Genomic DNA, 26,711 nt, shown 5'->3' on the forward strand with positions numbered 1-26,711 from the left:
TTGCCAAGATGGCGGCCCCCATGAGTCGCACATGTCGGGTGGGAGCGGACTCGGCATACAGGCTGCAGAATTTCGGGGCCTGCGGGCCTGTGAGTTTTGGAAGTGAGTGCTCTGGGCTGCGGGAGAGTTTGGAGAGGGGGATTTCTTCGCCAGGCAGACCCGGGCATAGTGTCCTTTGCGACCGCAGCTGCTGCAGGTCGCGTTGCGGGCTGGGCAGTGCTGCCGTGGGTGTTGGGGCTGCCCACAAAAATGGCACACTGGGGCTGCAGTCGCTGGTCGGGGGCCCAGGATGGGGTCGCTTGGTCCGCGGGGAACGAGGTGAGGCTGCAGAACAAGACTTCCATGGTTGTAGCTAACTCTACAGTGTCCTCCAAGTTCTGGGCCCCTTTTTCAAGCAACCGCTGGCGCACATAGTTTGACCTGAGCCCTGCCACGTACACATCTCTGACAGCGAGCTCCATATGCTGGGCGGCTGATACAGCTTGATAATTGCCGTCCCGAGCTAAGGCTTTTAAATTGCGCAGGAATTCGTCCAGCGACTCCGCAGCCTGCGGGTCGAGTTCTAGTCGATCAGGTTTGAGGGCTGATTCCATAGTAGTTTTCTTCAAGTTTCCTAAGATTATTAAATTGATGTGACCATCAATTCACAAGACACGTGATTGGAAGTGAACAGTGGTTTTAATAATCTTACAACAGAGCCTGCCTGCGACGAGATGAACTGGCAGCAGGCTCACGACTGCAGAGCTTTATACTTCCGGTTAGTGGGAGGAACCATGGGCGGAGCCACGGGTGGAGCCAAGGGTGGAGCCCAGTACAAACTCCTTATCTCCCCCTATGGGCAGAGCCACGCAACGGCTCGTATACAGAGCCCACAAGGACACAATACATATAATGGAACACAGTGTGAATTACTAGGTTCATAATTCACCACACAACCATTGGTTGCAAGCATTAAAAAGAATCTCAATGAACTGTCTCCATGAATACAGCTTCTCATGATGAAGCTTTGAGTTAATGTACACGCCTGGCAAACATATAATGGTAGCAAATGTATTATCCAGCACTCCAACAGCATTCGATGTCAGCTCTACTGGAGAGATGTACAGGCTCACATAGACTGATGCACAAGTATCAGGCACAAAGTCGAAACGAATTGTTGAAGAGACAACAAACGATTGTGGTGTTGCAGATGATAACACAAAACCTTATCAATGGTTGGCCTAAAGGTTCATGCACAAAATATCATGAAACCAGATCTGAGCTAAGTGTAGTAAGTAAATGGGTTACTATTAAGGCAAGAAAGAAAGGCAGTCTCTACGCAGCGATATGCCAAAACAAATTCATGAGGGTCACCCCGGGATTGAGAAGTGTAAACGGAGAGCCAGAGATACTGTGTGTTGACCTGGTATAAACAAGGATCTACAAGACGTAATAGAAAAATATGAAATGTGTCAAAAAGTATCAGCACTGGAAAGCAAAAGAACATGGCTGAAATACCATCAACTCTGTGGCAAAAAGTTGGAATGGATTTATTCTATCTCAATGACAAGGAATACCTGATAGTTGTTGACTGTTATTCAAATTTTCCAGAAATAGCCCTTCTGTCAAGCTCCTCGGCAGTAGCCCTTCTGTCAAGCTCCTCGGCAAGAAACTTGTATACGTCATAATGTATACGTAATCAATGTTTGTAAGACATGGCATACCTAAAACTGTGGTGAGTGATAATGGTCCATGTTCTAATTGCAAAGAATGGCAAGAGTTTGCGATGCAATATTATTTTGAACACATTATTTCGAGTCCATTATACCCACAATCAAATGGTAAAGCGGAGAAGCAAGTTCAAATAATAAAGCAGCTATTAAAAAAGAAAAACCGATCGTATCTAGTTCTACTGAGGTATAGAACTTCACCTTTAAGCTGTGATTTGTCACCTACAGAGTTATTGATGAATCACAAGCAACATACAACATTGCCATTCCACGCAGAGACAAGGCAAAACGAAAAGTCAAGACGTAAGCTGGAATCTCAGAAGCAAAAACGGAAGGCATTCTATGGTAGCACAACCAGGAATCTTACACCTTTGTTACCAAGCAAAGTTGTGAGGATTGAGGATCCTGATGGATGGTCTAGAAAAGCTATTGTACTACAAGAGGCAGGTCCAAGGTCATACACGGTAATGACAGAGCAAAGACAGATTTGAAAAGAAACCGTCGGGCACTATTGAAAACAAAAGAACCTGCTCAGGAACAACAAGACAATGGTGTTAGTAGAGACTTCCATAAACCTGAACCAAGACAAACATTGGGAGAGTCAGTCTTGAATATACAGAACAGTGACACAATCTTATCAGATACACCGACCGATGTCCAAGGTAGTAACTTAGGTTTACCAAGCATACCAGGGTTGAGAAGTGACGGAACCATCAATTCTACGGACACGTGCTTGTAGGATTAGAATAGCGGTTTTAATATACTTACAACAGAGCCAGCCTGTTAGCCATTGAACCTTCGATGAACTGGCTGGCTGACTCTGTGGCACGGATCTTTATACAGCAGCTCCAGGGGGAGGAGTTCTGGGCGGAGCCAAGGGGGGAGCCCAGTACAAACTCTCGAGTACTCCCAGAGCTACTCCCCGTGGTGGTCAGGTAGTGCAACTGCACTTACAATATCGGTATATATATACAACGGGAACAGAGTGACATTGGTAACTTATAATACCGTGTGAATCTCATTCACCACAAGAAGTTCGACAAGGAAGATAAAGAAACCAAAATGGCTGAATCTGTGATTGGATAATAAAATGTTTGAACTGTGTAAAGTGCATTGTTACTCATATCAGGTTTATTGTTCACATAAATGATGTGTAGTATGCTGCAAAATCTCAAAGAAAGGAGATGTAATCTTATGCAGTAACAGTGTATATAACAGTGTACATGGCAAGTATATATAGTCTCCAAGCACCAGGTGTCATGCAAGAGGAACAGGACACTGGAACCGGACAGAGCCAGTCTTGATCAGAGTTACAGGAGCTGCGAGCAGCATGGTTAGAAACTCCACAGTTTGGTTAGCAATACTTCAGTCTACCCACAGATTATTCAACATTAAATAGCTAGTCTTGAACTAGATGTTCTGTCGTACAGTGATTCATTTATTATCATAGCGCAAGGACATAACAACCAGTATCTCCAACTCACGCAAATTCTTTAAACTGGCTGTCTGCCCATTAAATGCCTTTGTCTCAGTTCAATCTGACACAATCTCAGGCCTCCTTCTGCTTGTATCATACATCACTGGTCACTTAATGTTGGAGTTAACTTACGGCAGGTTTCAGAAGTCCTTCCAAGCTTCCAGGTTTCGGGTAAAGGCGGGATGCAATTTCGATATCTTTCTGGCGCTTCATCCCAGCGACGTGGCTAGAAAAATCCTGCTGAAATAGGAACATCGGGATTATTGCAATGTCAATTCTCAGAGTTGCCCCTGTAACAGTAAATGTCCAACTATCACTTTGGTCACACGCTATTACTGGATGCAACTGCGTGATCCAAAGATATCTGGCCAGAAACACTAAGAAATATTGGAAGGAAATCTGCCATTGTCACCTGGTCTAGCCTACTTGACTCCAGACCCACAGCAATGTGATTGATTCTTAAATTCCCTCTGAAATGACCCAGCAAGCCACTCAGTTGTATCAAATCCCTACAGAAAAGCCAATAGGAATAGAACTGGATGGATCACCCAGCAACGACGTAGGCACCAGGGACCAGCAATGACCTGGGCACTGAAGTGACCTCGGCACTTGGGCGCCACGGTGGCAAAGGAACTTCAACATACCAGCAATCATCTGCAGGAGTTTGGAGAGAAATGAAAATATCATAATAGGCAGCACGGTGGCACAGTGATCACCAGGGATCTGGATTCAATTCTGGGCTCAGGTGACTGTGTGGAGTTTGCCCTTTCGCCCTGTGTATGCGTGGGTTTCCTCCGGGTGCTCAGGTTTCCTCCCACAGATCAAAGATGTGCAGGTTAGGTGGATTGGTCCTGCCCCTTAGTGTCCAAAAGGTTAGGTGGGGTTATTGGGATAGGACAGGGGAGTGGGCCTAGGCAGACCCTTTCAGAGGGTCGGTGCAGACTCGATGGGCCTAATGGCCTCATTCTGCACTGTAGTGATTCTATGAAACAACAACAGCAAACCCAGCCCTGTCGACCCTGCAAAGACCTCCTTGCTAACATCTGGGAGTTTGAGCCAAAATTGGGAAAGCTATCTCACAGGCAAGTCATACTCAACGAATCATATCTTACAAACAATATCCTTACTATCCCAGGACAAGGAATCCTTTGGTTAGTTCCGTACTGCAGCACCCCGTCCCCCTCAGAGGATGAACCAGTCCTCTATGTTGAACACTGCTTGGAAGAAGCACTGAGGGTGGCAAGAGTCACATCAATCTCCATCACCAAGAGTGGCTCGGGAGCACCACAACTGACTGAGCTGGCTGAGTCCGAAATGACATCGCTTCTAGACTGAGACTGCGACAGGTGGTGAGGGAACCAACCAGAGGGAACAACCTACCTGACCTCATCCTCACCAATCTACCAAGTTACAGATGCCTCTGTCCATGTCAGTATTGGTAGGAGTGGCCACTGCAGAGTTCTTGTGGAAACAAAATCATAGCTTCACACTGAGGTACCCTCCATCATGTTGTGTGGTAATATCGCCATGTTAAAGGGAATAGATTTTGAACTAATTGAGCAACTCAAAACTCAGCATCCATGAGGTGCCGTGTGCCATCGGAGGCAGCAGAATCATATATAAAGATAATCTGCAACCTCATGGCCTGGCATATCGCCCACTCTCCCATTACCATCGAGATGGGGTTCAACCATGGGTCTATGAAGAGTGCAGGAGAGTATAGGAACATAACATAAGAACATAGGAGCAGGAGTAGAAGAATCAGCCCTCAGTTCCCATACCAGACTCTCCGAACAGGCACCGGAATGTGGCGACTAAGGGCTTTTCACAGTAACTTCATTTGAAGCCTACTTATGACAATAAGCGATTTTCATTTCATTTCAAGCCTGCTCTGCCATTCAGCAAGATCCTGCCTCTTCATTTTTTCCCCATTATCCCTTGATATCATTCTATCCAGAATTCTATCGATTTCTGTCTTGAACATGCTCATCATTTGAGCTCCCTTGGTTCTGAGGTCGTGAATTCCACCCATGGAGTGAAGAAATCCCTCTTCATCTCAATCTTACATGGCTTACCACCTACTTTGACACTGTCGCCTGTTCTAGATCCTCCGACTAGATCCTACCTACATCTACCCAGTCACGCTCTGTCAGAATTTTGTACGTTTCAATGAGGTCACCTTTCATTTTTCGTAATTAGAGCGTACAGGTCCAGTTTCCCCAATCTCTCGTCATAGGACAATCCTGCCATCCCCGGTATCAGTGTGGTGAACCTCTATTGCACTCACTCTGTGGCAAGTTAAGATTTACTCCTGTAATCAAATTCCATTGCAATGAAGGCTAACATACCATTAGTCTTTCTAATTGCTTGCTGCACCTTGTTGTGATTCCTGGCCAGACCCCGGTTATGGGTGGGGAGACCCAGTTAGGACTAATTACGTTTTGTTTAAAATAGCTAAAGTTTGAAACCAAGATGCTTACGAATTGAATAAAGCCACAAGATTCCACAGATTTTGAACAAGCAAAAATAAATTTTATTAAACAAGTTCATAAAGATAAAATAATTTGCAATATCTGTCTTATATCCTAACTTTCAATATAAGGTGCATGTGAATTAACAGGAGAACTGAAATTGGACACATCAGACTACACAGTAGATGACAGATGTGACCAAAAGTGATTCCAGGGATTTCTCAACAATTCAAGCAGACATTTGTCACGTTGTGAGGCAACCAATCTCACTGAAACTTTTTCTTTCCCAAGAGGGTTTCCAATCTCCAACTTTGAAGATTTAATCTTGGAATTCTCTCCAAACATTGCTCCAAATTGGACGGCTTCAACAATGACCATCTTCACAGGGATTCAATCTCACTTTCCGAGATTCTATTTCCATGGATCTACAAGCACACTCAAGCGCCACCATATGGAAACAATTTGAGAGCTTTGGCTGTGCTGTGCCAAACAGAACACCACTACTCCAAATAGCACCTTTGCCCAACAAACTATAGCACAAAACTACCTTCTCAGATCTTCAGGGCTTCTCTCACATCACTTAAAGTTCGCTCCCTGCAACTCTTTCTTTAATTTGGATCCTATTTCTCTACTTCTTTCTTTTAGTTTAACCAGACCTATTTCATTCATCTGTCTTTCATCCTTACCTGGGACTTCTTTTTGGTAACTTTCCTTTCCTCCCTCCCTGGCTTGGGAACTCTCCCAGTTCCCCTTGTTGGCCCTGTCCCTGGAATACTTACTTGACAATAGTATTCCGTACCAGGCCACCTAGCCGGGGTTTTCAAGCTGTTCTTTTTCTTCTGTGCAGGTGCCCCAAACCGGTCCTTGGCCTGAAGAACGAAAAATAACTAAACCGTGCATGTGCGGCCTGCTCATGGCCACGTAGAAGATCCAACCGTCATCAGAAATCAGAGTTCCTGACCCCCAAACTTCATACTGAAGTAAATATCGGTATTTGAACTGTTAGAACATTCATTTATGTGGGCCAGGTGCTGGAAATGGAATTATGTCAGTAAGTTAGGTATTTTTCATGTGTCGGTGCAGACTCGATGGGCCAAATGGCAGAGCTCCTCTTCTGCACTGTGCTTTCTGTGATTCTGACGACTCCTTATGGTAAACTCCAGGTTATTCAAAATCCCAGCAGGAAAACTTGAAACAACTGCCCACAACTGTATTTTACTAATTTGTGAGACTGTGGGAAAGATTTGAAATCCAGAGAATGATGTCCCAGGGTCGGGATTCTCTATCAGCTGACTCCGGAATTGGGAAACACGATAGTGCAGAGAATTGGTTTTGAAGCTGAAATCGTGCCGGGCGCCAGTTTCCCTCCAAATCACAATTCTCTGGTGCCTCAACAGTGGCATCAATGCATTCCAGAACACACATACAGTAAACGCCATTGGCATACCATTAGCGGGACTGACCCGGTATGCTCCGGGGCCTCAGCGATGCTCCGCCTCCACGGGGAAAATTCCCGACGGTGAGGTTCACTTGTACTTTTAAAAAGCGTGAAACAGGCGTTGTGGATGCTGAGGGAGAGAGAGAGACACGGAAAGTGTGCAATATTGCCATAATTTTCTGACAGTCATACCGCTGGCCGGCGGGGGGGGGGGCTTCTTCTGCCAGGGCTGGGGGGAGTAGCGGGGGCGGCCAAGATGTGGGTTGTTGGGGCAAGATGGACGGACACGGAAGCCATTGCCGCAGCCTGCAAGGCAGCCATGCGGCTGCGTACTCTGCTGGATGCCCACTGTGAATGTAGGGCCACAGGTCATAAGACTGTCCCCCCCAGGCCACCCCCCCTAAGGTGCCCTCTGGGCCCAGCCGACCCATCAACTGGATGGATGTGCTCCAGTGCAACCAGTGCCATCTTGTTGGCTGGGATGAGTGTGTGTGGGAAGTGCAATGTGCGGCTGCAGCTTGTCAGCCTCCTGAGTGTCAATCACGGACCGAGCGGATCCCGCACCATTTCTTATTGGAATGGATTCTGTTCCATGTGGCGCCGGTGCTAGCCCCTCCATGGTCACTGAATCGGTCCAGGTGCAACGGCAGTTTTGCTGTTGTGCATGTCCATGAATCCTGCCCTGGCATCAGCACTTTGTCTCAGGAACAAAGAATCCCACCGCAGATGTTTTGTGATGATTTTATATGAAATAATTGTTTATTAAACAATAAATTAACAACAATAATGTCATCTTAGAGTAAAACAACACCTTTATTTCTTGGATTGCCACCTTACTGTTGTGGGAGGGATTGAATCTTCCATTGACTCCAAGATTGGATTGGATTGAATTGGATTTGTTTATTGTCATGTGTACCGAGGTACAGTGAAAAGTATTTTTCTGCGAGCAGCTCAAACAGATCATTTTGTACATGAAAAGAAAATACATAATAGGGCAACACAAGGTACACAATGTAACTACATAACACCAGCATCGGGTGAAGCATACAGGGGTGTAGTGTTAATCAGGTCAGTCCATAAGAGGGTCATTTAGGAGTCTGGTAACAGCGGTGAAGAAGCTGTTTTTGAATCAATGCAGTCGGGAGTCTGAAGCTCCTGACAGAGACTCGCATTGTGGCAAAGTCGGATGGGAGGGCAGGTGAATACAGTGATTAAGAGGGCAGCAGAGCAGCATATTGATTAGCACTGTTGCTTCACAGCTCCATGGTCCCAGGTTCGATTCCCGGCATAGGTCACTGTCTGTGCGGAGTCTGCATGTTCTCCCCGTGCCTGCGTGGGTTTCCTCCGGGTGCTCCGGTTTCCTCCCACAGTCCAAAGATGTGCAGGTTAGGTGGATTGGCCATGCTAAATTGCTCTTAGTGTCCACAAAAAAGGGTTGTGTGGGGTTTCTGGGTTGTGGGGATGGGATGGAGGTGTGGGCTTGGAAAGGTACTCATTCCAGGGGCCGGTGCGGGCTCGATGGGCCAAGTGGCCTCCTTCTGCACTGTACATTCTATGATTCTATGATATGGTATACTTGCCTTATACGCCGAGGCACAGAGTTTAAGAACAGGGAGGTTATGCTGGAACTGTATAAAATGTTGGTCGGGCCACAGCTAGAGTAATGTGTGCAGTTCTGGAATCCACATTAAGGGAGGGATGAGATAGCACTGGGAAGGGTACAGAGGAGGTGTTGCCTGGGCTGGAGGGTTTAAGCTATGAAGAGATATTGGATAGACTTGGATTGTTTTTCTTGGAGCAGAGGTGACTGAGAGGGGAACTAGGAGCAGGAGTAGGCCATCTGGCCCTTCGAGCCTGCTCCGCCATTCAATTAGATCATGGCTGATCTTTTGTGGACTCAGGTCCACTTTCCAGCCCGAACACCATAACCCTTAATCCGTCTATTCTTCAAAAAACTATCTTTCTCTATCTTAAAAACATTTAATGAAGGAGCCTCAACTGCTTCACTGGGCAAGGAATTCCATAGATTCACAACCCTTTGGGTGAAGAAGTTCCTCCTAAACTCAGTCCTAAATCTACTTCTCCTTATTTTGAGGCTATGCCCCCTAGTTCTGCTTTCACCCGCCAGTGGAAACAACCTGCCCGCATCTATCCTATCTATTCCCTTCATAATTTTATACGTTTCTGTAAGATCCCCCCTCATCCTTCTAAATTTCAATGAGTACAGTCCCAGTCTACTCAACCTCTCCTCGTAATCCAACCCCATCAGCTCTGGGATTAACCTAGTGAATCTCCTCTGCACACCCTCCAGCACCAGTATGTCCTTTCTCAGGTAAGCAGACCAAAACTGAACACAATACTCCAGGTGTAGCCTCACTAACACCTTATACAATTGCAGCATAACCTCCCTAATCTTACAAAGAACAAAGAACAAAGAAAATTACAGCACAGGAACAGGCCCTTCGGCCCTTCCAGTCTGCACCGATCCAGATCTTTTATCTAAACCTGTCTCCTATTTTCCAAGGTCTACTTCCCTCTGTTCCCACCCATTCATATATCTGTCTAGATGCATCTTAAATGAAGCTACCGTGCCCGCCTCTATCACCTCCGCTGGCAAAGCGTTCCAGGCACCCACCACCCTCTGCGTAAAAAACTTTCCACGCACATCTCCCTTAAACTTTCCCCCTCTCACCTTGAAATCGTGACCCCTTGTAATTGACACCCCCAATCTTGGAAAAAGCTTGTTGCTATCCACCCTGCCCATACCTCTCATAATTTTGTAGACCTCAATCAGGTCCCCCCTCAACCTCCGTCTTTCCAACGAAAATAATCCTAATCTACTCAACCTTTCTTCATAGCTAGCCCCCTCCATACCAGGCAACATACTGGTGAACCTCCTCTGCACCCTCTCTAAAGCATCCACATCCTTCTGGTAATGTGGTGACCAGAACTACACGCAGTATTCCAAATGTGGCCTAACCAAAGTCCTATACAACTGTAACATGACCTGCTGACTCTTGTACCCAATACCCCGTCCGATGAAGGCAAGCAAGCTGTATGCCTTCTTGACCACTCTATCAATCTGCGTTGCCACCTTCAGGGTACAATTGTCCTGAACTCCCAGATCTCTCTGTACATCAATTTTCCCCAGGACTCTTCCATTGACCATATAGTCCGCTCTTGAATTTGATCTTCCAAAATGCATCACCTCGCATTTGCCTGGATTGAACTCCATCTGCCATTTCTCTGCCCAACTCTCCAATCTATCTATATTTTGCTGTATTCTCTGACAGTCCTCCTCGCTATCTGCAACTCCACCAATCTTAGTATCATCTGCAAACTTGGTTGACCGCGGAGAATCGCCGCGAGGCCCTCTTCCAATGGTATTAAACTCCATCTCTCTAGCAATGAAGGACAAAATTCCATTTGCCTTCTTAATCACCTGTTGCACCTGGTAAACTAACTTTTTGTCACTCATGCACTAGCACACCCAGGTCTCTCTGCACAGGAGCATGTTTTAATATTTTATAATTTAAATAATAATCCCTTTTGCTGTTATTCCTACTAAAATGGATAACCTCACATTTGTCAACATTGTATTCCATCTGCCAGACCCTAGCCCATTCACTTAACCTATACAAATCCCTCTGCAGACTTCCAGTATCCTCTGCACTTTTCACTTTACCACTCATCTTAGTGTCATCTGCAAACTTGGACACATTGCCCTTGGTCCCCAACTCCAAATCATCTATGTAAATTGTGAACAATTGTGGGCCCAACACTGATCCCTGAGGGACACCACTAGCTACTGATCGCCAACCAGAGAAACACCCATTTATCCACACTCTTTGCTTTCTATTAATTAACCAATCCTCTATCCATGCTACTAATTTACCCTTAATGCCATGCATCTTTATCTTATGCAGCAACCTTTTGTGTGGCACTTTGTCAAAGGCTTTCTGGAAATCCAGATATACCACATCCATTGGCTCCCCATTATCTACTGCATTGGTAATGTCCTCAAAAAATTCCACTAAATTAGTTAGGAAATTAGTTAGTTAGAATTAGTTAGGATGTATAAATTATGAGAGGAATAGGTAGAGTAGACAGGAAGAAACATTTCCCCTTGTGGAGGGGTCAATGATCAGGGACATAGAATTAAGGAAAGGGGCAGAAGGTTTGGAGAGGATGTGAGTTAAAAAACCTTTTTAACCAGAGTGTGGTGGAAGTCTGGAACTCTTGGAAGGGTGGTGGCGGCAGAGCCCCTCGTATCATTTAAGAATGACGTGGAGATGCCGGCGTTGGAGTGGGGTGGGCACAGTAAGACGTCTTACAACACTAGGTTAAAGTCCAACAGGTTTGTTTGGAATCACTGGCTTTCTCACCTGACTCACCTGATGCAGAAGCTACGCTCCGAAAGCTAGTGATTCCAAACAAACCTGTTGACTTTAACCTGGTGTTGTAAGACTTCTTACTGTATCATTTAAGAAGTAACACCTTGCGATCCCAAGGCATACAAGGCTTTGGCCAAGAGCTGGGAACTGCGGTCCGAACAGTTGGATGGTTGTTTCTGACCAGTGCAGGCTCGATGGGCCAAAGGGCCTTTTCTATGCTGTATAACTCTATGGGCCGAATAGCTGTTCACCCCGGAAATCCGGCGCGACTGCACTGCCGTGATTCTCTGTGGACCTGCCAGTCGTTCGCGCGTGGTCAACGCGGCATCGGTCGGGGACCATTGGAAGAGGGCCTCGCGGCGATTCTCCGCGGTCAACCAGCCAAGTTCCCGCCGTCGTGGTTTACATCTAGTACGACCCGACAGGAGCCCGCGGCCGCGGTGGCGGTCCTGATGGGGTGTATCTGACTCCGGGGGAGCCTCAGCGGTGGCCAGTCCCACGATCAGAGGCCACCGATTGGCGGGCCATTGCGATCTGGGGGGACCTACCTTACTCCACGTGGGCCCGCTGTGTGTGTCCGCCATGTTGGCGGTGCCCACGCCGTTTTCCGGCGGGAGTGGGGACTTCTTCCCCAAAAGGGAGAATCGCACCCTATATGAGACTATGGAAGCGCATCACCACTTCCCAAGGGCAATTAAGAACAGGCAATAAAGCCGGTTCTAGCCAGCAATCCCGTGAAGGAATAAACAAAATGTTCTACCTTTCTGCAGTTACTCTCAATGCTGAACCATTTATAATCCTGAAACCCCATTCAACACAATAAAAGCCCATATCATATTACCAAGACCACAACACTGCCCTGCTCCGCTCCCTACCATGAAAAACATAATTACTCCCAGTCTTCCTGTTGACATCCCAACCTTCCCCAACTTCCATAAACCCCCATTTTTCCAGAACTCTGTATGAAATCTCACTCCCTTGCCACTACCTCAATCATATTCCCTAAACCTCACTGCCATTCCTTGATTTAAATTTCAAGAGAGAGGAATCATTCTATAATTTATCATCGTCATGTGATTCCTCTTCAACTCTAAAAATCTTTTCAGGACTCTGATGGGTGTTCGGAACGCTTCCTAATCGCTCCATTCTTTGCATGGCAGCTTTTTCCGACGCTTCTTTAAGACCTCAGTTATGACACAGTGTTAGCAACTTTCTCTCTCAATATTGATGGATGGACAGAATAGCCGCCTGCGTTGTATGACTCGATGATATGATTCAAACTGACTCAACTGGTCCAAGAATTTTGCTCTTTGTAGTGAAGGCCTCAAATCCCATTGGGCACGTTAACCATACGGATGTTAGCAGCGCAAAGTGTTTCTCTCTTGTGCGATAAATTATCACTGATGCAGTTGGAATAAATAGGTCCAGTGGACATTTTGAAAAAGAGAATAATTGACTGTCAGGTGGAGTTGATCAAGTAAACCTGGGACAGATGTTTTGGACCATTCTAAACTGTATCAGCCTGAAAGTAATTGCTCTCAGCAAAAGTGCTGGCAATTCTTTCATATAATATCTATTTCTCAGACATTTTTCTGTCTTGAGTAAAGGGGAGAAGGATGTCAGCTGGACACTGCAAGTGCAGAGTGCACAAGGGATGCATAGGTAATCCTTTGGGTTTTTACAAAGCATTCTGCTACAGCAAATCAGATTCCCAAATCTCTCTGAATGATTACACAGAACGAACACTCAAGGCAAAATTCATGCTCATTGCCTCTAACGCACAGCCGTTTATTGGGAATGACAATCACATAACATTTTGCTTTGTGTAGTGACTTGTGCCCTTTAGCAGTTTGATGGTCTTTAGGTTCAAAAGCCTTCACATGAGTGGACTCACCCATGAATGGACTCAGCCAAAGCCTTTATTTATCAGATTTCCAGTACACTGAGTTCAAAATCTCATTAGCACTATTTCACGAGGTGATGTAATCCCTGAGGTACAGAAAGTGTGATTTTCATTTTTTATATTTTTTGGATTCTGAGAAAGGAAAGGCCTTTCTGCATCTTATTTTTGATTTTTTTCAAATTCCTGTCCAATTTCCTTTTGGATCTTGTTAAATTGAGTGTTGTAAACACATAAACTACAAATACATCTGCTAAAAATGTCGATAGAAGATTAACTTCTGCCAAGCTGTTATACTGACATGGACCTGACAAGGTCAAAGAGTATTCAGGTACAGGACAGCATGGTGGCACAGTGGGTTAGCACTGCGGCCTCACGGCGACGAGGTCCCAGGTTCGATCCCAGCTCTGGGTCACTGTCCATGTGGAGTTTGCACATTCTCCCTGTGTTTACGTGGGTTTCGCCCCCACAACCCAAACATGTGCAGGGTAGGTGGATTAGCCATGCTAACTTGCCCCTTAATTGGAAAAAATGAATTGGGTACTCTAAATTTAAAAAAAAGAGTATTCAGGTACATTCTAGCCACAAAAAAGCAGCATTCATATAACGTAACGAATAACTGCTCTATCATCACTCCCCCAATCAAAAGTAAGTACTTGAAAACTACTCATCTTTAACCTGTACACAAATAATCAAATCAAGTAAACTACGTTCTAAAACATTCCTATCTAAAAAGAATCTCCAATTGCCAAGAAACCATTGCTACTTCTATTTACTCTGCAAGCCGTAACCCTCTCTAAGCACAATAGAATCTCAGTTGGAATTGAAACCAACCTTCACACTATAAACATCTTTTTCCAGCATGAATCGATAGGTTTTACCCTTCCTTTCACAGAAACATTAAATTACCCCCACTTAAAACTTATTTCTAGGGCAGCACGGTGACCTAGTGGTTAGCACAACCGCCTCACGGCGCTGAGGTCCCAGGTTTGATCCCGGCTCTGGGTCACTGTCCGTGTGGAGTTTACACGTTCTCCCCGTGTCTGCGTGGGTTTCGCCCCCACAACCCAAAAATGTGCAGAGTAGGTGGATTGGCCACGCTAAATTGCCCCTTAATTGGAAAAAATTATTGGCTAATCTAAATTTAAAAAAAAAAAATTTAAAACTTATTTCTAATGCTTACCAATACAAATATAAATCTCTTTAAATTTTCTTTGTTTTCTTTGTTGTCTTATGTGGTATACAACTGGTCGTTCCAATGATGTCACAGATGAAGAGGTCTCTATATGCTGCCATCTCTGGGAACTGGAGCTTTAGAGTGTGCATTTCTGCACCAAGTTCAATGAGCCCCAATGCAATGCTGTCACAAAGCCATAGTAGAGGTTTTACTTTTTGGTCAGCTATATGGAACTTTAAATTTCCCTGTGTTCAGTGGAGAGTTGTGTCATGGGAGTGTCCCTTTAAGAAAGGTTTTGTCTTATCACATGGCTTCAGTGATGTCATTCTGTGGGTGGAGCTGGGCTGTGGCTCTGTGAGCTGTTTTTACTTTCGCTTTCAGTTTAGACTGCTGTGGACAGAGGACAGAAGTGTTTTGACCTGTCTCTCTCTCTCTTTTCATTTTGAATATCTGTTCCAGTAAAAATTACCTTGGTGGTGGCTTAAGATATAGTTTGTTTTCCAGAAGGGTTGGTGAGACGGGGTCAGAATCTCAGGGAAGCCAGTCTAATTCAAGTGAGAATGCAGAGTGCTGGGCTATGCCCTTGAAAATGGGTTTTTGGTTTATGGGATGTTGTTTTGGAGTTGGAACAGTTAAGGGGGAATTCATTAAGTGTTATACATAGATTATTGTAGCTGTGAGGTATCTTTATGTTTGCAATTGATAACAATTCTTGCTGTCTGTTTATATAGATGTTAACTAAGTTCTTAGAATAAAGCTTGTTTGATTGAAGTGTCTAGGCAGACTGTTGAATAACACCTGAAGGGTAGGCTCTTGTTCTCAACCTAGCCAAATTCATCACAAAATGTTATAGGTCAGGTGAACTCCATAATATACTTTCGAGTTTCTAAACCCTGGCCCATAACAGTTGCAACACCTTCAGTGTGGATTATCCATCCGCTATGAGCCTTGAAGTGCGTCTGGGTGGTGGGATCTGTTGCTGCATACCAGTCTACTTCCTGTAACCTTTGGCTGGTTAGTACATCATCCTTTGTTCCAGTATTAATCTTGACTTTAAATCTGCCGTTGCTGTTAATTATGTTGAGAGTGATGAAGATCTCACTCTCTCCTGTAACGCTGTCAATACTGTCCCAATAGAATGTTTTTGCAGGCTCTGTAGCCTGAACTCCAAATCATTCATCTTATTGACCTTCCTACCCCTGAAGGATCGAACATCGAATGGCTGCTATGTTGCTGAAGGTAGAGGAGGGTTGCTGTGGTTTGGATCTGCAACACTTAGCACCTCCCGAAAACCAAATTCCACTCCAAGTTTTAGGTCTTAAGGTCTTAAGATTAGGTCTTCAGTGTGTTACGATCCCAGTTGATGTTATAACTGGATGGGAAGATCCCAGAATGGAACCCTGGCTCAAAAGACTGTAACTTATTTTTTTTAATCAAATGTGGAGGAACAGAGTCACAGGATTGCTACTTAGTTTTAACAACAAAAAACATTTATTAAACAGAGAAAAATTGGATTAGAATACCAGACCCCTTTAGATTAACAATTACACACAGATTTTAAGATTAACGCGGATTACAGACATTTGAAGTTATAATGGTTTCATTGATGCACAAAGTCCTTTTTTTAAGACACATTAATTAGCTGTGGTCAAATCTACACTATGACACCAAGTTAGTGTCTATGGATTTCTCCCTCAGAAACCCCCAAAGGATTGTCAAACGAGAGTTTCGACTCCCAAAAACACGTTTCAAAACCTCTCATAATAAGGCTTTCCATTAATAGGTTGCATTCTGAAATCCAACCCGTGTTTTCTAAACAGAAACAAGTTTTTGACCAGAACTGCCACTCCACTTCTACCAGCAAATCCACTCCAGGTTTTACACCATCCCCATTTAGGATTGTTCGTCTTGGCTGCTTGTACACACACAAATTCCGATATCCAGCCACCGGTTGCTCCAAAATTATTTCCACAAACATCTCACAAATTGTAGTAAGATCTCACAAATCTTAGAACCACTTCAGATATCTTTCTGACTTCTCATGAGTCAGCTTCTTTACAGTTCTGTGACTTGAAATTAACTGTATCCTGTTCTGCTTCCAATTTCTCTTTGTTCCTTTCACTTCAGGCTCCTTGGAAACTCCTCTTCATTCCTAGTTTCCTTAACTAGCTGCCCTTTAGATTTTTGGCAGGGGCTTTCTTAACTATTACTCCATGGTATGGCTTTCCTTCTCGAAAACTGAGAGAGATGTTCCCTCTCTAGCTGCCTATCCCCAACTGCTGTAACGTCCGCTAAAACTAAAGAACAAAGGATGTTTTTACCCTTGCAAGGGCCTCTAGTTGCCAAGCAACTATATTTTATCCTCACACCATCGCTCCCTCTATCAGAATAGAATCCCAGTTGGAACTGAAACCAACCTCAATGCACACAAACACCTTTGTCCAGCAAGAGACAAATGTTCTTGAATTATTTCAGGGTTATCTCAGGGTCTTTTTCCTGCTCTATAGGGAAAACAAATTACTCAATTTTTTTGATGGCCTTGGAGCCCAGGAGGTTTAATACAGTAAATGCCTTCGACTTGTGAGAGAGTGCTGCACCGCAGTAAATACACCATTCCTTCTGGAACTTTTCCAAATTATCAGCAATATTTTCATCAAAGACGGCTAAGTCGATGCGGCAAAGTCCTTGTGCCATACTGCGGTCCTGCTCCTGACACCATGCACAATGTTGTGGGTTACTTAAATCACCAACAGCAGCACGGTAGCATAGTGGTTAGCACTATGGCTTCACAGCACCAGGGTCCCAGGTGCGATTTCATGCTTGGGTCACTGTTTGTGCGAAGTCTGCACGTTCTCCCCGTGTCTGTATGGGTTTCCTCCGGGTGCTCCGGTTTCCTCCCACAAGTCCCGAAAGGCATGCTGTTAGGTCATTTGGATATTCTGAATTCTCCCTCCGTATATCCGAACAGACGCCGGATTGTGGCGAATAGGGGCTTTTCACAGTAACTTCATTTTTGATTTGATTTGATCTGATTTAGTATTGTCACATGTATTAGTATACAATGAAAAGTTTTGTTTCTTGCATGCTGTACAAACAATGCATACCGTACATAGGGAAGGAAGGAGAGACTGCAGAATATAATGTTACAGTTATAACAAGGTGTATAAAAAAGATCAACTTACTACGAGGTAGGTCCATTCAAAAGTCTGATGGCAGTAGGGAAGAAGCCGTTCTTGAGTCGGTTGGTACGTGACCTCAAACTTTGGTATCTTTTTCCTGACGGAAGAAGGTGGAAGAGAGTATGTCCGGGGTGCATGGGGTCCTTAATTATACTGGCTGCATTTCTGAGACAGCGGGAATTATAGATAGAGTCGAAGAATGGGAGGCTGGTTTGCGTGATGGATTGGGCTACATTCACAACCTTTTGTAATTTCCTGTGGTCTTGGGCAGAGCAGGAGCCACACCAAGCTTGAAACAACCAGAAAAAATGCTTTCTATGGTGCATCTGTAGAGGTTGGTGAGAGTCGCAGGTGACATGCCAAATTTCCTTAGTCTTCTGGGAAAGCAGAGTCGTTGGTGGGCTTTCTTAACTATCGTGATGGCGTGGGGGGACCAGGACTGGTTGTTGGTGATCTGGACACCTAATACTTGAAGCTCTCGACCCTTTCTACTTCGTTCCCATTGATGTAGACAGGGGCATGTTCTCCACTACGCTTCCTGAAGTCGATGACAATCTCCTTTGTTTTTACTGACCTTCGTCTTATTGACATTGAGGGAGAGATTATTGTCGTTGCACCAGTTCACCAGATTCTCTATCTCATTCCAGTACTCTGTCTCGTTATTGTTTGAAATCCAACCCACACAGTCATAGGTGTATAAGGAGTATAGTAGGGGGCTGAGGGCACAGCCTTGTGGGGCACCGGTGTTGAGGATGATCGTGGAGGAGGTGTTGTTGCCTATCTTTACTGATTGTGGCCTATGGGTTAGAAAATTCAGGATCCAGTCACAGAGGGAGGAGCCGAGGCAAAGGCCACAGAGTTTGGAAATGAGTTTTGTAGGAATGATGGCGTTGAAGGCTGAGCTGTAGTCGATAAATAGGAGTCTGACATAGGTGCCTTTGTTATCTAGGTGTTCCAGGATAGAGTGCAGGGCCATGGAGATGGCGTCTGCTGTGGACCTGTTGCAGCGGTAGACGAACTGTAGTGGATCAAGGCAATCCGGGAGGCTGGAGTTGATTCATGCCATGACTAACCTTTTGAAGCACTTCATGATGATGGATGTTAGAGCCACTGGACGATAGTCATTAAGGCACGCTGCTTGGCTTTTTTTTGGTACAGATATAATGGTCATCTTCTTGAAGCAGATAGAGACCTCAGATTGTTGTAAAGAGAGGTTGAAGATGTCTGCAAATACCCCCGCCAGCTGATCCGCGCAAGGCATGAGTGCCCGTCCGGGTACCCCATCCGGGCCAGTGGCTTTCCGAGCGTTGACCTTCGAGAAGGCTGCTTTGACGTCCGCAATGGTGATCTCAGATACAAGTTCATCTGAAGCATCTAAGGTGGAAGGCTTTCTCTCGCTGACCTCTTGTTCAAAGTGTGCATAGAATGCGTTGAGCTCATCAGGCAGGGGTGATTTTACATGCCTTCATCGTGTAGCCCATTATATCTTGCAGACCTTGCCAGAGTCGGCAGGGGTCCGTGTGGGACTCGAGATTGGTCCGGTACTCTCTTTTGGCATCTTTGATGGATCTCCTTAGATAATATCTGGCTTTCTTGTACAGGGCAGGGTCGCCTGACTTGAACGCCTCAGACCTAGACTTCAGCAAGCAGTGGATATCCCTGTTCCTGGCAGTGTTAATGTAAGCCGACTTATGACAATAAAGATTATTATAATTATTATTATCTAAGACTTCCAATAAAGGTAGTCTATTGCCAGGCTCAACAGCTACATAAAGTACTTGCGTTCTGTCCAAGATCCTGGGGATATCTTCATATTCCTGTTACATATAGCCGCTTATTAAAAAAAATTGCTTATTGTCACAAGTAGGCTTCAATGAAGTTACTGTGAAAAGCCCCTAGTCACCACATTACGGCACCTGTTCGGGGAGGCTGGTACGGGAGTTGAACCGTGCTGCTGGCCTGCTTGGCCTGCTTTAATAGCCAGCGATTTAGCCCAGTGTGTTAACCAGCCCCTAAGGCTGCGTCATAGAATTTCATAGGATTTACAGTGCAGAATGAGGCCATTCGGCCCATCGAATCTGCACCAGCCCTTGGAAAGAGCACCCTCCCCAAGCCCACACCATCACTCTATCCCCGTAACCCAGTAACCCCACCCAACCTGTTTATTTTGGACACTAAGGGTAATTTAGCATGGCCAATCCACCTGAGCTGCACATCTTTGGACTGTGGGTGGAAACGGAGCACCCAGAGGAAACCCACGCAGACACAGGGAGAACATGCAGACTCCGCACAGACAGTGACCCAAGCCGGAAATCAAACCTGGGACCCTGGAGCTGTGAAGCAACTGTGCTAGCCACTATGCTACCATGCTGTCCATGCTCATCATGCGTCATCATGCTCTCACATAACCTCTCAGTCTACACATCACACAAAGAGCAGTGGAAATCTGGAGCTCTTTACCCCAAAGACTGGGGGCTGGGCGGCCTCTGGAGATTTTGTTAGGTCAGGTTATTGTGGGTTACGAACTAAGGAAGGTAGATAGAGTTGAAGTGCAGATCAGGCACTTATTGAATGACAAACAGGGGGGAGTGGCCTCCTCCTGGTGCAATTCAGATTCAATTTCTTAACCAGTTTCTTGCTGTGATAACCATTTAATCCCAAACATGATGAGCCAAGTCTTTCACAACCGCACAGAGTGGTGTAGATTCACAACTGTGCTTGAAATACATAGGCTGCACCTGAAATATTTTCTCACGGTCAAAGTATAAAGAATATCATTCAGTAGATCTATTACACCCTCAAAGCTTGCAGGCACACATCAGCCTTGCACATGTATTTTTAATTGGGAAATTAAGATGAAAAGCTGATATGCAGTAGTGCCTGAAGATCAGTGTGGTGGTATGACTAGGAGGTTTACGGTACCTATCTGCCATTGGGGCAGAGCACTCGCGGCCCACTGGCTCAGGTCGGTCATGTGCCTCTCTTCTGGTTGGTTGAGGCTAGTCATGTGACTGCTCACACATTGGCTTAGAGGCAAGTAGTCCCGCCTACGAGGCGGGGTATAAGAACCCGTAGGACCTGGCAGTCGGCCTTTCTCTGTAAGTTGACTGCCGGGCAAACAACTAGTTGATTAAAGCCTGATATTTGGAACTTCTTCACGACTCGAGTCCAATTGATGGTACATCAATCAGCAAGATTGAAAAGATTTCAATCAGGAAGTAAAGATTGAAAAGCTTGGTAATTTGAGAGTAAAGAAATGCCACGTATAGAGAATCAGTTAGATTAGTGGACAATGCAATCAGACTATATTTCAATACAGGAGGATGAGTAGGGAAAGGAAAAACAGACTTGGGTCTGTTTATAATGCCCTTCACGACCTCAGTACATCCCAATGGTTTACAACCAATCAAGTGCTTTTGAAGTGTGGTAGTTTTCACAATGAATGGAACACAGCAAGTCAGCAGTGACTCACAGTGTGGGGTAATTCCCACAGCACCATTCCTAACAGGCAGAAATGTACACAAAGTCTTGACCGAAGGATCAAAACGAATAATGAAAAAAGAGATCAGAAATAGGAACATGACTAAACCTACTCTGCCATTCAATGCATTCATGGCTGATTTGGACTTCACCATCGCCTTCCTGTCCGCTCCCACATCCCTGAAAAACCAAACCTCTATCTAACAGCCTGAAATGAATTCAACAGTGAGTGGGGCATCCACAACCCTCTGGGAATTCAAAGATTCACAACCCTTTTGAGTGAATTAAATTCTCCTCATCTCAATTCGAAATGATCCGCCCCTTACCCTGAGACTTTGCCCCCGTGTTCCTCCATGTTCTAGATTCCCCAATCAGTGTCCTATCAAGTCCATTCGGAATCGTGTTTGTTTCAGAGATTATCTCTCATTCTTCAAAGCGCACTCAACCTATCAGCATAAGTGAAGCCTCTCATCCCGTGGACCAAAACAGTGAACCTGCACTGCAATTCTCCAATGTTACTGTATCTCTTCTTGAATATGGAGAACAAAACTGCACACAGTTTTGAGCTTGTGTTACCCATTAGCCTAAACAGCGATGTGGGCCCAAACTACCGCCAGCGAGATCACATTTTCCCCGCGCCTTTCCAGGTGATGTAACGAGGTTCTAACCAGGAAGGCCAGGAACCTCATTTCAAAATATAATTCTCATCAGTGGGCCGTTCCATCATCACTTCCACCCTCATTGGATATTCAAGCGTCACTGACATGGCGTCACACTGGCGTGACTCACAACAGGTTTATACATAGTGAGAGTGTGGGCAAAGGTCTGGCAGATGAAGTTCAATGTTGATAAATGTGAGGTCATCCATTTTGGGAGGAATAACAGCAAAATGGACTATTATTTAAATGGTAAAAAATTGCAGCATGCTGCTGTGCAGAGGAACCTGGGTGTTCTTGTGCATGAATTGCAGAAAGTTGGTTTGCAGGTGCAGCAAGTAATTAAGAAGGCAAATGGAATTTTGTCTTTCATTGCGAGAGTTTAAAAGCAGGGAGGTTATGTTGCAGCTGTACAGGGTACTGGTGAGGCCTTTCCTGGAGTACAAAGAACAAAGAAAAGTACAGCACAGGAACAGGCCCTTCGGCCCTTCAAGCCTGCGCCGACCATGCTGCCTGTCTAAACTAAAATCTTCTACACTTCCAGGGTCCGTATCCTCTATTCCCATCCTATTCATGTATTTGTCAAGATGCCCCTGAAATGTCACTATCGTCCCTGCTTCTATCACCTCCTCAGGTAGCGAGTTCCAAGCACCCACTACCCTCTGTGTAAAAAACTTGCTCGTACATGTCCTCTAAACCTTGCCCCTCACACCTTAAACCTATGCCTCCTCACAATTGACCCCTCTATTCTGGGGAAAAGCCTCTGACTATCCACTCTGTCTATGCTCTTCATAATTTTGTAGACCTCTATCAAGTCACCCCTCAACCTCCGTCGTTCCAGTGAGAACAAACCGAGTTTATTCAACCTCTCATCATAGGTAATGCCCTCCGTACGAGGCAACATCCTGGTAAATCTCTTCTGCACCCTGTCTAAAGCCTCCACATCCTTCTGTTAGTGTGACGACCAGAATTGAACACCATACTCCAAGTGTGGCCTAACTAAGGTTCTATACAGCTGCAACATGACTTGCCAATTTTTATACTCAATGCCCCGGCCAATGAAGGCAAGCATGCCGTAAGCTTTCTTGACTACCTTCTCCACCTGTGTTGCCCCTTTCAGTGACCTGTGGACCTGTACACCAAGATCTCTCTGACTGTCAATACCCTTGAGGGTTCTACCATTCACTGTACATTCCCTACCTGTATTAGACCTTCCAAAATGCATTAACTCACATTTGTCCAGAATAAACTCCATCTGCCATCTCTCCGCCCAAGTCTCCAAAAGATCTAAATCCTGCTGTATCCTCTGACAGTCCTCATCGCTATCCGCAATTCCACCAACCTTTGTGTCGTCCGCAAACTTACTAATCAGACCAGTTACAATTTCCTCCAAATCATTTATATATACTACGAACAGCAAAGGTCCCAGCACTGATCCCTGCGGAACACCACTAGTCACAGCCCTCCAATCAGAAAAGCACCCTTCCATTGCTACTCTCTGCCTTCTATGACCTCGCCACTTCTGTATCCATTTTGCCAGCTCACCCCTGATCCCGTGTGACTTCACCTTTTATACCAGTCTGCCATGAGGGACCTTGTCAAAGGCCTTACTGAAGTCCAGATAGACAACATCCACTGCCCGACCTGCATCAATCATAGAACATAGAACATAGAACATAGAACAGTACAGCACAGAACAGGCCCTTCGGCCCTCGATGTTGTGCCGAGCAATGATCACCCTACTCAAACCCACGTATCCACCCTATACCCGTAACCCAACAACCCTCCCCTTAACCTTACTTTTTAGGACACTACGGGCAATTTAGCATGGCCAATCCACCTAACCCGCACATCTTTGGACTGTGGGAGGAAACCGGAGCACCCGGAGGAAACCCACGCACACACGGGGAGGACGTGCAGACTCCGCACAGACAGTGACCCAGCCGGGAATCGAATATGGGACCCTGGAGCTGTAAAGCATTTATGCTAACCACCATGCTACCGTGCTGCCCATCTTTGTCATCTTTGTGACCTTCTTGAAAAACTCTATCAAGTTAGTGAGACACGGCCTCCCGTTCACAAAGCCGCGCTGCCTCTCACTAAGACGTCCACTTTCTTCCAAATGGGAGTAGATCCTGTCTCGAAGAATTCTCTCCAGTAATTTCCCTCCCACTGACGTAAGGCTCACCGTCCTGCAGTTTCCTAGATTATCCTTGCTACCCTTCTTAAACAAAGGAACAACATTGGCTATTCTCCAGTCCTCCGGGACATCACCTGAAGACAGTGAGGATCCAAAGATTTCAGTCACGGCCTCAGCAATTTCCTCTCTTGCCTCCTTCAGAATCCTGAGGTAGATCCCATCAGCACTGGGGACTTATCCACCTTAACATTTTTCAAGGCGCCCAACACCTCGTCTTTTTGGATCTCAATGTGACCCAGGCTATCTACACACCTTTCTCCAGACTCAACATCCACCAATTCCTTTTCTTTGGTGAATACTGACGCAAAGTATTCATTTCGAACCTCACCCATTTCCTCTGGCTCCACACATAGATTCCCTCCCCTGTCCTTCAGGGGGCCAACCCTTTCCCTGGCTACCTTCTTGCTTTTTATGTACTTGTAAAAAGCCTTGGGATTTTCCTTAACTCTATTTGCCAATGACTTTTCATGATCCCTTCTAGCACTCCTGACTCCTTGCTTAAGTTCCTTCCTACTTTCCTTATATTCCACACAGGCTTCATCTGTTCCCAGTCTTCTAGCCCTGACAAATGCCTCCTTTTTCTTTTTGACGAGACCTACAATATGTCTCGTTGTCCAAGGTTCCCGAAATATTCCATATTTATCCTTCTTCCTCACAGGAACATGCCGGTCCTGAATTCCTTTCAACTGACATTTGAAAGCGTCCCACATGTCAGATGTTGATTTATCCTAAAACATCCGCCCCCAATCTAGGTTCTTCAGTTCCCGCCTAATAGTGTTATAATGAGCCTTCTCCCAATTTAGCACATTCACCCTCGGACCACTCTTATCCTTGTCCACCTGCACTTTAAGACTTACTGAATTGTGGTCACCGTCATCGAAATGCTCCCCGATAGAAACTTCTACCAGCTGGCCGGGCTCATTCCCCAATATCAAGTCTAGTATAGCCCCTTCCCGAGTTGGACTATCTACATATTGTTTTAAGAAGCCCTCCTGGATGCTCCTTACAAACGCTGTAGTAAACCCCCAACATTGTGACTGCACCCTTCTTATTCCTGATCTCTACCCATATAGCCTCACTGTTGTGTCCTCCTGCAGTACAGCTGTGATATTCTCCCTAATCAGTAGCGCAACTCCTCCACCCCTTTTACCTCCCCCTCTATCCCACCTGAAACATCTAAATCCTGGAACATTTAGCTGCCAATCCTGTCCTTCCCTCAACCAGGTCTCTGTAATGGCAACAACATCATAGATCCAAGTACTAATCCAAGCTCTAAGTTCATCTGCCTGACCTGTTATACTTCTTGCATTAAAACATATGCACTTCAGGCCACCAGTCTCGCTGTTTTCAGCAACATCTCCCTGTCTGCTCTTCCTCAGAGTCATATTGGCCCTATTTCCTAGTTCTCCCTCAATTTTTTCACCTTCTGACCTATTGCTCCGGTACCCACCCCCCTGCTATACTAGTTTAAACCCTCCCGTGTGATACTAGCAAACCTCGTGGCAAGGATATTCATGCCTCTCCTGTTTAGATGCAACCCGTCCTTCTTATACACATCACACCTGCCCCAAAGTGCTCCCAGTGGTCCAGATAACGGAAACCCTCGCTCCTACACCAGCTGTTTAGCCACGTGTTTAGCTGCTTTACCTTCCTATTTCTAGCCTCACTGGCACGTGGCACAGGGAGTAATCCCGAGATTACAACCCTAGAGGTCCTGTCTTTTAACTTTATGCCTAGCTCCCTGAACTCCTGCTGCAGGACTTCATCCCCCTTCCTGCCTATATCGTTAGTACCAACATGTACCATGACCTCTGCCTGTTTGCCTTCCCCCTTCAGGATGCCCGCTACCCATTCTGAGACATCCTGGACTCTGGCACCAGGGAGGCAACATACCATCCTGGAGTCTCTTTCATGTCCACAGAAGCGCCTATCTGTGCCCCTGACTATGGAGTCCCCTATATCTATTGCTCTTCTGCGCTTTGACCCTGGGTACAGTTTTGGTCTCCTTACTGAGAAAGGATGTACTGGCACTGGAGGGTGTGCAGAGGGAGCCCATAAAGCAGCGGGAGTTCAGAGACAGAGAGCCCAGAAAGCGGCGGGAGTTCAGAGACAGAGGGAGCCCATAAAGCAGCGGGAGTTCAGAGACAGAGGGAGCCCATAAAGCAGTGGGAGTTCAGAGGGACACAGGATAAAAGAGCGCGAGGAGAGCGGCAGTGAGTCAGTGAAAGAGCGGGAGGGGACACATTGAGAGCGGCGGGGTGCCAGTGGGAGCAAAGATAATATAAGGCGGGAACCGGAAGTACGACCCGCGGACTTCTGGGAAGGATTTTCTCCTAGCCAATAAATTCTGGTGGAGAGGATACCCGAGACACTACACGTGTAGTGTCTCCCACCCGCCCTCCTCCTCTAACCTAATAATAAGACCCATTGGTGTGAGCAGGTAAGTGCTATATTATATTATTATTTTTTATTTGTTTTATATTTGTTTACCAGAACTTGGTTGAAATTAAGTGGGATGGCAGGGAAGGTAGTGCAATGTTCCTCCTGCAGGATGTTTGAGGTGAGGGATGCCGTTAGTGTCCCTGCTGATTTTACCTGCAGGAAGTGCAGCCATCTCCAGCTCCTACAAG

The 26,711-nt window shown here is 45.6% G+C and overlaps 1 protein-coding gene across 1 annotated transcript in view; it reads right to left on the reverse strand.

The window, feature by feature from the left end:
- Positions 1–26,711, reverse strand: part of LOC119966916 (dynein heavy chain 14, axonemal-like) — a 1,122,002-nt gene that overhangs the window by 1,050,955 nt on the left and 44,336 nt on the right. Inside the window, exon 2 of the mRNA XM_038798874.1 lies at positions 3,319–3,426. Coding sequence (XP_038654802.1) covers positions 3,319–3,426 — 108 coding nt within the window. The remainder of the gene's footprint in view (positions 1–3,318; positions 3,427–26,711) is intronic.

The sequence above is a fragment of the Scyliorhinus canicula genome, chromosome 6, assembly GCF_902713615.1.
Source record: "Scyliorhinus canicula chromosome 6, sScyCan1.1, whole genome shotgun sequence".
NCBI classification, from domain to species: Eukaryota; Metazoa; Chordata; class Chondrichthyes; order Carcharhiniformes; family Scyliorhinidae; genus Scyliorhinus; species Scyliorhinus canicula.